The sequence below is a fragment of the Sardina pilchardus genome, chromosome 10, assembly GCF_963854185.1.
Source record: "Sardina pilchardus chromosome 10, fSarPil1.1, whole genome shotgun sequence".
In the NCBI taxonomy this organism is placed as follows: Eukaryota; Metazoa; Chordata; class Actinopteri; order Clupeiformes; family Clupeidae; genus Sardina; species Sardina pilchardus.
The window spans coordinates 16,282,164-16,298,831 of NC_085003.1; the positions used below are offsets into that span (position 1 = coordinate 16,282,164).

General features: G+C 40.7%; 2 protein-coding genes across 9 annotated transcripts in view; one reads left to right on the plus strand and one right to left on the minus strand.

The window, feature by feature from the left end:
- The first annotated feature begins 1,349 nt into the window (after positions 1-1,349).
- LOC134093551 (ethanolamine kinase 1-like) lies at positions 1,350-11,739 on the plus strand. The gene is made up of 8 exons (XM_062546654.1): positions 1,350-1,621; positions 2,696-2,961; positions 3,767-3,904; positions 7,399-7,547; positions 7,997-8,080; positions 8,199-8,359; positions 11,006-11,079; positions 11,382-11,739. The coding sequence occupies exons 1-8, from the start codon at positions 1,490-1,492 to the stop codon at positions 11,440-11,442; spliced, it is 1,065 nt and encodes a 354-aa protein (XP_062402638.1). The 5' UTR covers positions 1,350-1,489; the 3' UTR covers positions 11,443-11,739.
- A 1,631-nt stretch (positions 11,740-13,370) lies between these two features.
- LOC134093549 (transcription factor Sox-6-like) overlaps positions 13,371-16,668 on the minus strand; it is a 58,163-nt gene continuing 54,865 nt past the window's right edge. For all 8 annotated transcript variants that reach the window (XM_062546648.1, XM_062546647.1, XM_062546645.1 and 5 more), the window contains one exon: positions 13,371-16,478. In XM_062546648.1, coding sequence (XP_062402632.1) covers positions 16,172-16,478 — 307 coding nt within the window. In that variant the 3' untranslated portion in view covers positions 13,371-16,171. The remainder of the gene's footprint in view (positions 16,479-16,668) is intronic.

The window sequence follows — 16,668 nt, forward strand, 5'->3', positions numbered from 1 at the left end:
GTGTGTGTGTGTGTGTGTGTGTGTGTGTGTGTGTGTGTGTGTGTGTGTGTGTGTCTGTCTCTGTGTCTCTAGAAAGCCGCGCGTGTGTCAATGTGTGTGTGTTAGTTAGGGAGGACCCGAGAAGGGGGGTGACAGAGTGCGTGCGTGTGTCTGTTAGTTGCAACAGAGAGAGAGGCAGAGAAGGACAGAGAGGTGGGGCTGTGTGATTGGGCAAATATGAAATTAAAAATAACTCACTTTCTGTTAACATGGTTAAAATCAAAATTGCAGCATGGCTTGATATGATTATAATCATTCATCAACTCGCTTCAAAATATTTTAGCTAAAACTGTATCCACCACAATCATTAATGCGCTTTTAAAAATCACAAACAACACCAAATTCAAAACTTTGTATATGACTGTCACTACAAACACACTGACTAATACTCCATCAAATTTCATCCAAATTGGTCACTGTTTTCTGCCTATAACACCAACTTTTTGTTTCTTTTATAAGACGCCTAGATTCAAACCTTCGCCATTTCAATATACTTTTGAAATTCAAAAATCTGGTCGCAATTCCTCTCGGGCAACCCCTCAAGATCATTTTAGTGCTTATATGACATGATTTCGATACACCGTCTAGGAGAAGTGTTTCAAAATACGTGATGTGCAAAAATCATAATCATAATCATAACTCAAATTCTTCTAAGATTTACTATATTGTTTAAATGTAAAAGTTGTTCAGATTAATGCAACACATATGCGTACCAAATTTGGTTAATTTTCGTGCATGTATGTGTCAAACACAACAGAAACCATGCTAGGTGGCGCTATACTGCCCCTGAGCCACACCCTAGGCCAGAGCTCTGGTTCTGAGTAGCGTTACCAATTCCACACGTAGCTGCCAAATTTCAAGAGTTTTAGAGCATGCCAAGTTGGTGAAAAAAGGAATTCGGTAAGACGGAAAAACTATAATAATAATCTGAGCAAAAACAATAGGGCCTTGCACCTACGGTGCAGCCGCTGCTACAGCGGCCGCACCTCGGTGCTCGGGCCCTAACTAGATCTCTTAAAAAAAAAAAAAAAAAAAATCTTATCTATCAATGGCACTTGGTTAGATTTGATCAGATAAGCAGTTTTTGTAGTGTGTTTATCCTGGCTACCTTTGTCTCTACAACTACTTGATGCACGCCTCTTCGTCTGTTATCTTGCCATTTACAGTAAACTTGACCAAGTCCATTGAAGAAGATTGTGTATCATGTCATACAAAACTTGTAAAAGAGTGTAAGACCCTCCCCCCATAAAGGGTATTCTGCCTCTTGTTTTGAGCAGAAGGTTAATATGTAATCTTTGGTCACAGGTTAAGCACTGGAGATGCCCAGAGGAACATTGCACTTTGATAAGCTGTCAACCATGACAGATGGGCTCTAGCAACCAAAGCAATCCAGCTGTTATTGTCGCTAAAATAGGCTCCCTTTAAGTAAAAACTTGAGTCCCTCTAAAGAATGGAGACCACCTGTATAACTGGGCTTCTTCACCTGAAGATAAGCGTGAAGGAAGAGGATCCCCTCAGCGGTGTCATGGAGCTGCTGAGGATTCTCAGGCCTCAGTGGAGGGCAGAGGACATTAAGACTAAGGCAAGTCTGGTGGCACGTCCCCTGCCGATATGAGTTTCACAGATGTGTACTGTATGAGTGACCATGGAAAAGCCTAATTGTTTAGTGGCGCTTTCAATGCATGAAAATAGTGAGAACATGTGTTGTGTAAATATACAGCACATGATAAAGGTAGATCAGTACTGGGTAATGGTACCTTAAAGGGAAATAGAAGCTGCAAGACATTGTTTTTACTATTTTACAGTATTAGTTTGTTATTTATTAACATCAATGTTTAAGACTATGATAGTATTTCTATTTCAGCTATATGCAATGATATGAAATGATAAGTAGTTGTCCACAGTTGAAATTGAGCCTTAATATTTCTACATGGGATCAGTGTTGGAAGGACCTGGGCATGGATGTCTTTGAGCTCAAGTTTATCACTCTGTGTGGAGCTGATCAAATAGACTCAGTTAAAAATACATGCTGTAAACACTGAGCTTGGGAATCATCACAGACAAAACCAATAGACATTTTCTGCACATCACTGAAAAGTAATAGGCTCTACTTGCTGTGTGTGCAAGCACTCTCTTCTGTCATGGTCTGGGGTTGATCTGCTTCAACTCTTGACACTGTTGGCCTGACTCTGATGACAAAGGCCTGTCCAGTTTGATCACAAATTCTCATTCTGACTGCAATGTATTTGTTTTCACGAGGCTCAAGAAATTCATTCATAAATACTTAATCAAAGGTCAAATGGCCATGTTTGCAGAGGTCTCTTTTCAGTGTATGACATTGTTTTTTGTACTCTCACAACTGGACAGACCGAGCAGGGAAGATATGTCCACAGGAGGAAAATAATGCAGCAGAGAAATGAAACAAATACCACACCCTGATGTAGCCAAGATCCTCAGACATATAAGTACAGCAACAGCACACATAGCCAAGAAACTCAGGAAACAGCTTTCTAAGCAACATAAAATGACAAATAAGCCTGCTCCTAACACATTCTATTAATAAATCTTTTTTCATGTCCAAAATGTTTTATGTCCAGGAGTAGATACATTTATGATTGATATTAATGAATGATATTAATTAAACCTGTGGACATAGGTTTTCACAGAGGGCATCACCAACCAGTTGATGGGCTGTTACACAGGCTGCCTGCGGTCATCGGAGGATGTGGTGCTGGTGAGAGTGTATGGCAACATGACAGACCTCTATCTGGACCGGCGCAAGGAGATGGAGATGTTTCAGATCCTCCATGAACACGGCTGTGGCCCCAAACTCTACTGCAGCTTTGACAACGGCATTTGTTACGAGTTTTTGCATGGCATGGTGCTGGATGACCCACTGCTGAGACAGCCTGACATTTACAGGTACAGTTCAATGGGTTATGTCACCCACATTATTGACTTACATTCTCTTAGAAGGTGTTTACTATTTTCACACATTGGATGAATTGGGAGGTTTTCGGCGCTGAGCGAACTGCAATAATGCATCCGCAGAGCAGAACTCTTTATCACACGGCAAAATCTAATACTCTTCTGGGTTTCCATTTGTATTTTCCAAGATAAGTGCCATAAGAGTAGTGTCATGCTCAGAAATATTAGGTCCATTTCGAGGGCAATTGGTCCCTACCCAAAAAATGAGAGCAGACGTCCAAATGAAGGAGGACTCTGGATCATGGGAACTGCCAGCCATCTCTGTACAAAGAGTCATGGCTGCACTCTGTGCCTTTCTGTCTATTTGCAGACACTGAGAACAACAGGGCCCTGACACAGAGCAGAGCCATACCAAGACATAGTTCTCAGGAAGAAAAGAGCTTGTTTTCAAGTGAAGGTCACGTAACAAATGAGAGTGAGAGGTCACCCTGCAGACCGTCTTTGGGCCTCTGTGAGGAGGAAGTGGCCATATTAAGGATCAGACGCGACCCCTTTTTTTTCCCTCATCACACCAGTCTGATCAGAGAGAAGCGTTCAGTGGGGAGGTTTCTGCATTTTTTCCCCCTGAGGTCAACGATATCCTAAATTAAACTGGTTCTCAAAACTGTAAACGTAGTTTCTCTGAACTGACATAATGGATGCTGTCTGTGTTCTGTTTAGAATTGTCTTCCTGTGCAGATTTCTTCATTCATTCAGGGCATGAAATAAAGTTTCTTTCTGTCTTTGTGCTAACATGCAGACTCATTGCTGAGGAAATGGCAAAGATCCACAGCATCAAGCCAAGGACAAGCTCTCCCCCTCAGGTTGTCCTCTGGACAAAAATGTCTCAGTTCCTTCAGCTCGTTCAGGAAGCTGAGAATGAGACGCCAATACTAAGGTGAGTCAAGTCTCACCATTACTCATACTAACACAAGAGCACAATGTACACACTTTTATTTCAGAGATAATGACAGACATCACGTCATGTCATACACAGATATCGTACCTATTCATAGTCATCTAGAGGTAGTTGGCAGTCGATTGGCTGGTGACAGTGTCCACTGTCATGGAGAGAGGTCATAGTGTCAGGGATGATGGTGTGCTCAGAGACAAGCCACTACAAAGGGCCAGGCATTCACCAAATTGGCCACATCAGCTTATCGGTCAACCATTTACAGCTGTTTACTTGAGCTGCTTTGAGTCGGAAGTTCAGACAAACGGGAGGAGTAAAGTGCAACATCTGCTTTAACTCCCTCTCTCAGATGGAGACGAGGCTCTTGGTTTTCCTCTCCTGCCAGGGAGTGAACGCACCATCCTCACAGTGAGACAGTGAGTTCATTGACATTGAGTGAAGTAGAGACTGGTGTTTGTCAGTGACACAGCAGGTATATTACATATTTAAACAGCTGGGACAGACAAACGCAGCAGTACAGGACTTTCCCCTCTAAATGTCTCTAAAGGTATTGACAGCGTTGTCAATTACTGAGCCTTAAGCCCCTGACACATTATACAGGTGTTCTCATAAGTTTATATCTACGCTAAAAGTTGACTAAAATGAGGAATAATAGGAATGGTCCATGCCAATCTCTAGATTAGGTAGGATGTCTAGGTCTCTAGGAAAGTAAGATTAATTTCCAAAATTTGTATTCCTCTTTTTAGTTAACTTTAGCATGGGTTCATAAACCTATGAGCACAACTGTACCTCTGACACACCATACCTCTGAAAAATAGAAACATACATTAGTCAGATAGACCTTCAATCCATTTCACATGTTGATTGAGTGTTGAAAATACTGATATGATATGGCTATGTGTGAGATGCTGAAGTGTCAGATATCAACACATCTAAAGACATCATGTTGGTATACTTCATATTGCCATGTCAGTTATCATTATTCAATTACAATGATGATGTTTAATTGCAGACTAAAATAAGATAAAGAAGTAGACTAAAATAGACTAAAAATAAAACTCAAATAGACTAAAATAAGACTAGAATAGCCTACTTCAAGAAAGAAGCAATTAGATTAGAATAGACTAAATTAAGAGTTGCTATACACATACGATGGCCTTTGTTGACACCTGCTGAGAATAAACTGAATATCATTTAATTTGGGTGTTAGACTAGTCAGAAGTTGAAAGCTCACCAACAGCCAACTTGATCTCGGCATGCAGACACAGCCACCTACCCAGCAAATCCACGTTGTTTAGTGTATGTAGTGCATGGTTCCACTACTTTCAAAAATTGTGAGACAATTCATCCAAATGTTTTGATGCTTCATAACCTTCAAAAGTTTTGAGCATAAATTGTCCTACCCTGCCCAAACCATCCCCTGTCTCCAGTACAGCTGTAGTGCATTGACTTTTCCAATAGATGGCAATGGGCTGCAGTGCACCATAATCTGTGCTGCTGTTTGTATATCCTCATCAGCAACACAAAACAATATTTATCAGCTACTCTGAGTCTTTTATTGATGTCACTGGATCTTTTCATTGATTTCATTCAAAAAGGGGAAAAAAAGAAAAATGAGTGGCTGTTCATGTGCATACAGTATGTGCACAAGTTGGTAAAGGCAGCACCTGCAGAAGAATATAAACCGACTCCCTGCTGGTCTCCAGACTGGAGCAGGAGCACAGCTGCAGAGCTGCTCCCGGTGCCTTACTTTCTGCATCTGAAGGAAACTGAACACACATAAAAACAGTCATTTTAAGGCTGTCATCTCAATAGAAATGGATTCTTTAGATGCAAGGATGTACTAGTGATGATAAATGGCATCAAACAAGCAATGAAAGAATCACTTTTGGTGAATGAAGAACATTCATTCAGTGAATGGCTCATAGAAGGATATGGCAGTTAATTATTATTATGGAAAGAATGCCTTGGCAATTGTAGTCATGCTCATACTGAATCTTACAATGATCCATTTGGATGAATTAGTTTACACAATGAGTGATTCAGTATCGCACAGACATCAGAAATGACTTCCTTTAGATACAGATGGATTTAGATAATGATGCACCTACCATGATCAGTTTTAGTTTTTTTAAGGAATAAAATAAATCAAATAGACAGACCGAAATAACCTTGAAATTCACCATGGACAATTTCTCTACTTCCTTGGCTTACTGTTGTATATTTGTTCTGAATGTTCTGCGCTGCTAAATGAAGTAATGCTCAGAACATTATGTGAGGGAGATCAACTCGGTGAATGCAGCGAGATAAAGGGGGCTGTATATTCTGCTCTCCAAGCAGTCAGTGGAAAGGTGGTGGTCCACAAGATGGAGAACTTCTGTTTGCTTTAGAGAACAAGAACAAGAAGTGCATTATTCAGAAATGACTCACTTTTGAAAGGAAGAGGAAGAAATTTCGGCTGGGGTGTGTGCTTAGTTGTGAGGGTTGATGAATAGACCTGTACATGTTCTGGAAAAAATGTCCATACAGCAACAAAATATGTATGTGTGTGTGTGTGTGTGTGTGTGTTTGTGTGTGTATGTGTGTGTGTGTGTGTGTGTGTGTGTGTGTGTGTGTGAGAGAGAGAGAGAGAGAGAGAGAGAGAGAGAGAAAGAGAGAGTCTGTCTATCTGTCTCACACAGATGTGATTAGGAGCAAAGACGAGTAACACATTCTCAATGAATCTCAGTCTTAAAGGGACACATGGCAGGAATGTTTGCTTGTACATGTAGAGTATGTGAGAAAGCCTTGGTCTTCTGTAAACAGGAAACCTGTTTCCTTTTCATTTTATTGTGCTCTCCTCCACAAGCAACTCTAAATTACATAGACAACTGTGTACAAAGCTATGACAACTGTTTGTTCAGAGGCATAAATAGGTGCTGGTGTTTAAATGACTGCATTTTCCCTCCTTGACTGAAAAAGATACATGAAAATCATTAGAGTGGCCACAATATTTGTGAAGCACTTACAGGTGTTTTTTTATGTGACGCAAGTGGTGAGAAGTAGCTCCTCAGGAGGAAGAGAATCAGGCTAATCTGATGACCCCACCTGGACCTGAAGAATGTGGACACACAAACTAAATGCGCTCACAAACAAAACTCCAAACAGTATTCTGCACAGTTAAGTGCGTATGGCATTGGTGATTGATAAAGAATGTCCTTCCTTTAGAACAGCAAAAGAACATCTAAGGTTTATAGTAAATGAACTGAAGTGTGTATAGGGTTCATTAACCTTACCTCCAGCGTAAGTTTAATGAATGATGATTATGTTTAATCGTTCAATCAACTGCTGTTCAATTCAACATGTCTGTTATGTTTTGTTCAGAAGAACTTTGTATCAGTCTCTGAATGTAGCGTTTTGACATTATGTCTGTGATACTGGCTCCTTTGTGACATGGCACTAGGCACCTGGTCAAAGCAGCTCTGTCCTTCCTCTCCCAGGTCTCTGTGTGTAGCAGAGGTAGCCAGTATGGAGGCTCTGAAGGGTGAGATAAACGAGTTAAGAAGACGGCTCGGTCAGGTCTACTCTCCGACTGTGCTGTGTCACAATGACCTTCTAACAAAGAACATCATCTACAATGACACAAAAGGTGCGTTGAGGTGCCAAAGCTATTATGTAAGAAATTTTCCCCGAGCAGTTTAGAGCGACCCAAAATCTGTCGAGTTGAATTCAATCTTGTCAAGGGTCAAAAGCATATTTCTGATGGAATACTACAAGTCTTGTCTGGCACTGGTAAAGTTATTTCCATGATCTGTTATTTGAATGATTATGAGACTGAGTTCAGTTGAACATAGAGCCCATATTTCAATTTGAAACCAAACTGATATAAGCAGTGGAAGTAAAAGAAGTTTTCAGCAGTGTCATGTGTCTCTGTGTTTTCTGTCTAAATGATCTTCCTTGGAAACAAGATTTTCAGTTGGTCATTCAAATGTAATAATTAAGTAGATGGAGAGGGATGTTTTAGGTAATGGTATGTTGTTGAGTTTGCCATAATATGCCGTCTTTGAGATTTACTGTTTTCAACCCTCTGTTTCTCAGGCTCTGTGAAATTCATCGATTATGAATATGCAGATTTTAACTATCAGGCCTTTGATATCGCCAACCATTTCAATGAATTTGCAGGTAGGCAAATGATTAAAGAAATACATATTTTTTTTTGTTGGGCGGTTCTTTTGACATTGAGCATTTTTGTTATCCTTTCATTGTCTGCCGTTTCATTTTGGTCATTATCCCATCTCAGGAGTGACCACCATAGACTACGATCTGTACCCTAGCGCGGAGCTCCAGCTGAACTGGCTGACCTCTTACCTGCGGAGCTCTCGGACCGGCTCCAGCACGGACAGCACCGTCTCAGAGCAGGACGTAAAGAGCCTGTACATCGCCGTGTGCAAGTTTTCTCTGGTGAGTTCCCTAGTTCAGAATTAGCCCGTCCGCAACTTCACACGCAGTTCACAGCACAGTGCAGTGGCCGTACAGTGTGGAATAAACAGCATGTACAAATAGCAAATGAAGCATTATAGGGAGTAGGGACACAGAGTGAAGGAATGCTTTAAACCTGTCCACTAAACTGCCTTCCATCCAACCTAGCCCAGCCCACCACCATTCAGACACACACTAATGGTCCAGCTGAAGCCAAAAGACTGACCAGTACATTGTGTGCTGACGCTGTGTCCAGGGCCGAGGCAAGAGAGCAGGACACAAAGCCATTGTCTGTGTCTTTGGCTCGACCCTCACATGTGGTCAGCCCTGGAATAAAGGACTCCAGAAATGCAGGCAGTGGATTAGTTTATTTGTGTTTATTTCCTTGGGATAAATAGTTTACTTCCTTTACTAAACCAAACATCACATCTCTGAAACCAAAAGAAACTCCTTTTCAGATGTCCACTGAGCAGTTCTTTGTATACAAACTTTTTAAACAGACACCTATTTCTTGTACAACCACAAACTATGACAATGGTGCCAAAAAGGGATTTTGTTAGATTTTTAAGAGGTAAGGATTTGGTTTGTTACTTAGGGAAATGATTATACGGGCACGGATCTAATATGTCAGCTTTCCTGTCCTCTTTAGTTGATTATTTCTCCATAAACCTGGGTTGCAAAATGTTCCAAATTTTGCAAACCTACTTTTAGATATTTTCAGAAAATCAACATCAGTCTCTTTAAAAACAAAACAAAACAAAAATGTTCTGTGTTATGCTCTTTCAATGCTTTCAATAGATATTATAAACTTAGATAACTTCTTCAGGCTTGTCTCGCTTCTCCTATTTAACATAGGCTATCATCAGTGGAATTTTCTTACAGTATGCAATAAAACGTGTAATATTCAACATTCTATCCATACCTCAAGCCAGCACTCATTCTGAAAATCATTATCTTTCATTCCATAGTCAATGCTGCTGGACACACCTACAGCTGATTTCGTTCTAAACATAAAGATTTCATTGTCAGTTCAAAATTGGCATTGTCTTCATACCACATGCATGTGGACACACACATGCAAAACCACACACACACACACACACACACACAATATGGTTTGGGTTGGAGAGCATTTGGCTGATAGAATAACTGAGCCTTGCCAAAGCCATAAGATAAAAAAAAAAACACACATACACTTAAAACTAATAAGATGCTGAGAACATCTCTATAATTGAAATCAGATTGTGGTGACACTTAGACTGTTGACTTGAGTAAATTGGGAGAAGTCACATCAGGAATGAATCACCTCTCCCTGTGTCCCCTCCCACTGACATGAAACACAGCCTGTTATTTACTAACCTGGCACACACAGTGATGGCTTTGCCTGTTTATCAAAACAATCGAAACTGATACCCGAGAGAGCTGTTTTTCATTTAAGGCTCGTCACAAAGTACAACTTGACCAATTCGAATAGGGCAATTGCTCTGTCGCTAGTTTGGTGTTTAACACGGTCTTAAGATGGAGTTTGAGTCCGGAGTTGGAGTTTAAAATCGCGTTAGACTCCAAACTAGCGACAGAGTAATTGCCCCTTTGAGTCCATCAAGTAAGGGTTGGTAATGAACTTGCAGATTTGAGCTTCTCAGTTGTGAGCGCTACAGTGGATGGCCATAGCCACGGCTCCAGTGGCGCTGCTGCCTGGCTGGCTGTGAGGGGAGGGGAGGGGAGGGGAGGGGAGGGGTTCGGGGCATCTCCTGTGATGTGGAGCGCTGCCACGGTTTGCGGTGAGGCCTCGCGGCAGCGTCCCTCGTCCCCCGAGCCCGGCGAGAGTGAGCCAGAGGACACAGGGGCTCCGCACGGACCCACGAGCCCCTCGGGGGCCACGCCGGGGCCTTCCAGCCACAACACGGCGCTCGGGTGATGTCACCTCGGCCTCTGTTGAGTGTCAGTTTTTTTGTATCATAGTTCTTTTTTTTTTTCGGCTGTTATCTCAATGACTCCCAGCGTTGACGGTTTCTGCTTAAGATCAGCCCTAATGGCACCACTGATGCTCAGGCCCATTAATCACACAGAAATGCACTCAATGTGTGGAGGATGCAATGTTTTAGATTAGTAAAGAATGAAAGCGTTGGAAGTATTTCATTCCATCGTTTATTTCATTACCTAATTAAACTTAGTTTGCCACAGCCTGGAGGTCAACTTGCATAACAGCAGAGACGATAGACTCCACCAGAGGCGTCTGCCATTCAAGCCAAGAACACGTCTTCAGTGCAGGACGTACAGCTGAAAGGGTTGACATCTAAGCCTTGAACTTATAGTCTTCTCAACAGTAACTACATGTGTGATAATAAACATTTACAACAGAACATTATCTATCACAGCAGAAAACAAGAAGGGTAACTTCACCTCTTATTTTTTGGCACCCCACGATAACGTCTATGTCCATCAGATGATTTATTTACAAAAAAAGAGAAAAGAAAATCTTGTGTTGACTTCAGTGGGATGTGTGGAATGGGTATATTGGCCATTAATGTGCCGTATTACAGAGATGACTGTATGTGGTGCTTCAGTGCTCCATATTTAATAAAGAGAAATATCAACATGACAACACATCTAATCTTTTGTTTCCAGGCCTCTCATTTCTTCTGGGGCTTATGGGCCATTATTCAGGCCAGATATTCAACTATCGATTTTGACTTCATCAAGTAAGTTATTTACAATTCCCTTTAACATGTAGAGCCTTTCAGATTCTGTGAATCATCAAATCCCAAGATGAGGCCAAAGATGAGATTGTGCAGTAATGCACAGACTGCCTTCAGTTTGAAAATCTTGCATGCCTGCTCAGGAATGTTTAACATTGTAATATAATTTGTGTCTTTAACGGCAGGGTTGGTGGTCTTTCAGTGGAAGTTGATATCATAATTGATAACTTGCATATTATATTGAGAAATGCATTTGAATGGATAATACCTTTATCCATGGCACAACATTGTGCTCTTTTTTTCAGATATGCCAATGCCAGATTTAAGCGTTACTTTGAAAAAAAGGAGGAGTACTTCGGAATGTAAAACACCAGTATGCATAGAGGCTTCAGTGAGCTACCAAATACAATGGAAAATATCATTTTAATGCTTGTGTTATACAGTGTTTGCACTCATTTTATGCTAAGGAATTTCTCTCAGTTGGTCAGCAATAAACTTTCCATCCCTTCATTGCATAATTTCTAATGGAGAATGGGATAGGCTACAGCCTTGTTTTGGATTGTTAGACAGTTACACAAACTGTACAAACATATGACAAAATAACGTTGTGTATGGACTGGATAGGGCCCAGGGATCTTTTGTAAATAAACAAATACATTTAAATGTTGAATTTTATTTTTTTCTGAAAAGCTGAACAGCACTGCAGACCAATAGTCTCTCATTGAAACTCATTGCTCTCATTGTTAAAAGAGGCCTAATCCAAAAAATGTTTTTAGAGGCATCTAATGACTGACAACCTCCTTAGCGGCAAACTACATTGATTACGTTTGTCTTTAATTTGTCAAGTCAATTGGTGACTTAGCTAAAATACTGTGTCGTTACCGGTTTAGGTTGGTTAGGTGTATGTAGGCTGTAGTTTCTCTGTAGTTACTTGTTAGTGGTGGAAATGACCCAATATACTGTATCTTACTATTAATTTACCGTATAATTAAGTGAATTGACATCCTTAGTAATTCAGGGACTTTGAAAGTTTGTTTGAAACATTCCTAAAGGCATCGTTTTGTGATGTCATCCATGCAGTGTATTCTGATGGCCCTTGACGAGCACAGTGTTAACTACAGTATCCACGCTCAGTATCAAAGAGACCATTACCTTTGATGCTTTTCACACCATACTTCAGACATGTTTGAAGTATCTAAATTGGTTGTAATTATATGTAATTCCCTTGAACCAAAAAATGGTTTAAATGGATTTTTTTGTTGGAAAAAAAATGGGCCCAGAAGGTTAGACATCTGAATTCTGCAGATCAGATTAATCAGTTTCAAAAGTACAGAAGAGTTGTGAACTCAAAGCTGAAAGAATATCTAGTTAACATCAGTTTGTTCAAGTGTCAGTCTTTCATATTCTTGTTTGAGCTGAAAAAGCTTGAAAATAGACGAACACAGAAACCTAGAGCGACAAAGTTTTTGTATGTCTCTATCAAGGTTTCCTGAACATGGCTGTAGTGCTAAAATACTCTCAGGTTTCTATTTTAAGGAAAGAAATGTACAATATAACACTTGTAAGCACAGACTATGCTCCCAGGTTTGGACAGTAGGGATTGCTGTAGTTACACGACGATGTTTGGTTAATGATTATTGAGTCAATGGGAAAATCCAGTATGACAATTCTGCTTATAGTAAAGGTACAGTCAGCGTTTCTTAGCTCACCCCACCTCAGTATTCCTAGAAACTCCACACAGGGTTTTGTTTTTGTTTGGGGGTCTGGCTGCCCCCACACATACCATCGCTGATTGCACCTTTAAACGCCATTAAATACATCTCTTGTCTCTCATGCTTTGTTCTTTTAAATCTGGCTTGCAATTATGGAAACATATGAATTACTGCAATTATAAATACTTCTGTTATTAACAACAATTATGAGGGCAGGACTTATAGAGCCAGGCCGACGCTGCAATTTTTTCAGTCACAAACATGGTATTTCACACCTACTGTACATCTACATTCAATGATTTCAATCGCCCAAATGGAGCAGAGCTGGCACGCTGATTGTGACATCCTCTAATCGGGAGCATGCTCAAACTGCACAACAGGTCAGATGGGAATGCAGCCTGACTCTTTTAAGTTTGTCTGGTCTGACTGAAACAGGTCAAAATCAAAATAGTGTTTGAGTGTTTCACTTAGTGAAATGGTCGTAGAATCCCTTAAGAAGTCAGTCCCCATCACATTTTCTCATTTTCAATCTTGGCTGAATGTCTACTCCAAAACCAGCACCACAAATAAAAACAATTAAAGTCCAAATTGCAGAGTCTTTATTTTTCTGATTGTCATTTGATCGCATTGTTTTAGAGCCAGTAGAGGCTAATAAATACAACAAAATGTTATTATACACTAAATAGCTTCAAATACAATATTTAACACAAAAGTGTTCTGTGTGTATGTCCAGGATATGTGTGCGTGTGTGTGTGTGTGTGTGTGTGCGTGTGTTACAGTTGAGGGAGGCTGACAAGTCACGACCCCACAGGCAGCACTGGAGCGTCAATATTCATTCATTCTCTTTTGAAATTAAGTGTCAATGACATAAAATGAAACAGATGTCAAAATGTCAGAGATTCAGAATTGTGTGCATTTTAGTCACAACCCATGTGTTGTTTTGTAGAACATCTTCACATTAGTCAGAATTTGTTAAAAATACACTTTATATCCAGTGCTCATAACACTTATAATATTTAACAGAATCGCTACAAAGGTTCAATATATTTTTTGTTTTTATCTCTTTTTCAATATTTCAATGACAATACATCATCTTGTCTTGTCTTTGAACCAGCATAACATTATTTGGCACAGACGTGAAAAATGTACAAATTCCAAACAAAACCAGCCTACAAACATTGCCCTATGAAAATTTTAAAGAATTTCAAATAACTTACAATTAGTAAACTTGAAATAAAAAAGGAACTGCAAACATTAATTTAAAATACCCCCGCCCCCTCCAAAAAAGTAGAAAAAATTAAGACTATGAAAACTATGACCAGAAGTTAATACTCCCATATCACTGCTAGATGCCATTACACCAATTTGACATTTGGCAGCAGACAAGTCTGATTAAAATCCAGTCTTTGTAACACTTAGAAAATAGGTATGGATGAACAATTCTGCCTAATCACCAATGACACCTTTGGAGAAAAATTAAATCACTATGCAAGTAGAGGTAACACTTGTATATTTGCCACTGTTGTAAACCGTATAGTTTAAATGTGATTGTGGAATCAGTCCTGCAATATTTTAGGGATTCTTTTCGCACACGCACATCTACACATCTTGCATTTTAATTTATACATTACATATACAAATAACCTCTTAAATGGCAATGAAATTTAAGACTCATTTTAAAACATTGATGGTGTCAGCTCAAGATATTGTAAACCTTCTGGCTCCCTGTCTTCAGATCTGTTTCTCTATGTCATCCCCTCTAACCCAAGGCTCCAAACACTTGAGTGTGTTCTTGTGTTCACCATGAAGACACCACGGATCACATGATTGTAGGGCTTTCCCCCCCCACTACTTGGTGATCATAGAGAAAACTGGCAACATCCTGAGTAATTAGGCTGGAATTTCATTAAGCGATTGTGCTGTTAAGTGCCTTTACTAATAATTTATGATTTCGACTACTTTACTTTTTGGCACCTTTAGATTTCCAACAAATAAAAACACAAAACATACTGAAAACAATGGGATTGAAAGTCAACTATGTAGCTAATTTCCCCCCCCACCCCCGGAGTTTTAAATAGTTCATTCAAAACACATTCACACGCTGGCACAACATTCCTGAGTGAGCGAAGGAACCCCATTTCAAACATTAATATTAGAGTTCAATGGGGAGTACGAGTAACATTTTAGACTGAAAAAAAAGCAATACTTTTATTTTAAATACTATCGTTTTAAGTTTCAAGTCCTGACAGTACAAGGTTTTAATAGGCTACGACTTGACTATGAAAAGTGTCCATGAGGCAAGAGGAAAAGAAATATATACATGTAAAGGATTAAATAAAAGTAAAAACAACCTAACTTCACACATTAAGAAATGTCTTAAGACCAACAAACAGATTTAAGACTAATAGCCTCAGATGCATGCAATCCTAAAAAACAACACATATTTAGCTGAATCATCTCCTGTCTCTGACTCTGGCTCAGTCGATCAAAAACAGAACAACAGAACAGGCGGAGACTGTGAGCTTCATCGGTTGGTATGGTGACGGTCAGAACCAGAGCACATGAGCAGAGTAGAGCTGGGTGGGTGGACATGTCACCACACACACACACACACACACACATGCAGTGGGAGTATCTCCACCAGCTCCAGTGCTTAACATCCATCTCCCTCAGAACACAACATGCCGCCAAACGCCCAAATAAATACCTCTATCGAAACGGATCCATCCATATGTTGGCGTCCATAAATAATTTAATGAGCAATATATACTTTGATTTTCGGTTTGGAAATGGAGGTATTCTCAGTTTGGATATAATAAATGTATTGTAGTGACTTCTAATGCTTTGAATGGTAACAAATTGATCGCGAATACCCATCTTCACACTTTACTTGAGCACATACTGTACATGCAAAACATCAGTGAGTTTCATGACATCTGATCATCTTATCTAGAAATACTCCCCCTTCTCCCCCTACGCTCCCTTGGAGACACTCTCTCTCTCTCTCTCTCTCTCTCTCTCTCTCTCTCTCTCTCCAGCTCAATGATTTGGTCATCTTTATATCTGCATTTGTCATCTGCATTTGTTAGCCCACAGTTGTATGAGATACTGCTGAGCACCATGGCTAGGCCAGACGACTTGGTGCCTAGACAGTGACTTGGTTGGCTGCTGCGTGCCACTGTCTTGAGTGGCGTGGAGCGGCCGCTCCCGAGCCTGCTCCAGTCGGTGGGAAAATCCTGGAGAGTCCGGCACGTGCCATGCCAGCTCCACTCCGCTCCACCCCACACCGCTACCGTGCCAGAACAGTCCGGCCCGTTGGTGGGACGCTGTCCAAGCAAGCTCAGTCCGTATGAGACTTTACAGGGGGGGTGGTCTGAGCATGCTCAGTTAGCACTGACCGGCTCCCGCGTTTCATTGTCACTGCTGTAGTCTGATTTGGGCTCGTTTTCAAAATCCTCGTATATGTCCATCTCGTCCTCGCCGTTGGTGGGTTCGCTGGTTGGCAAGGCGCTGGGCTCCACCTTCACGCCAAAGGTACTCTGGATGACAGGAATGGCCGGCTCGGGGCTGCCAGAGACACTGGAGCAGTCTGATGCTATGTGAGGCGCAGGCGGGGTGGTCGGTATGGTGATGTTACCTGGATATATCGTACCTGTGCTCGAGTTAACAGGTATCTCATGAGTTTGTGGCCTGACAAGAGAGACAGAGAAAGAAGCCAAATTAACTTCAGCCATCAATTTCAATCCCCTCTCTGCTCCCATAGTCCTCTATGTATCACAGCAGAGACTTTATGGGACCCTTAATGCGCCAGGAGTGGACCTGACTTTATGGAACTATAATGAACATTTAGATATACAGTATAATGGGAGGGAAGAAACAT

Bases quoted from the DNA above. Each gene is read 5' to 3' on its own strand.
- LOC134093551 (XM_062546654.1), top strand. From the start codon at position 1,490: ATGGAGACCACCTGTATAACTGGGCTTCTTCACCTGAAGATAAGCGTG. The intron at 1,622-2,695 runs GCAAGTCTGGTG...CTGTGGACATAG, and splicing joins CAGAGGACATTAAGACTAAG to GTTTTCACAGAGGGCATCAC. The intron at 2,962-3,766 runs GTACAGTTCAAT...GCTAACATGCAG, and splicing joins AGACAGCCTGACATTTACAG to ACTCATTGCTGAGGAAATGG.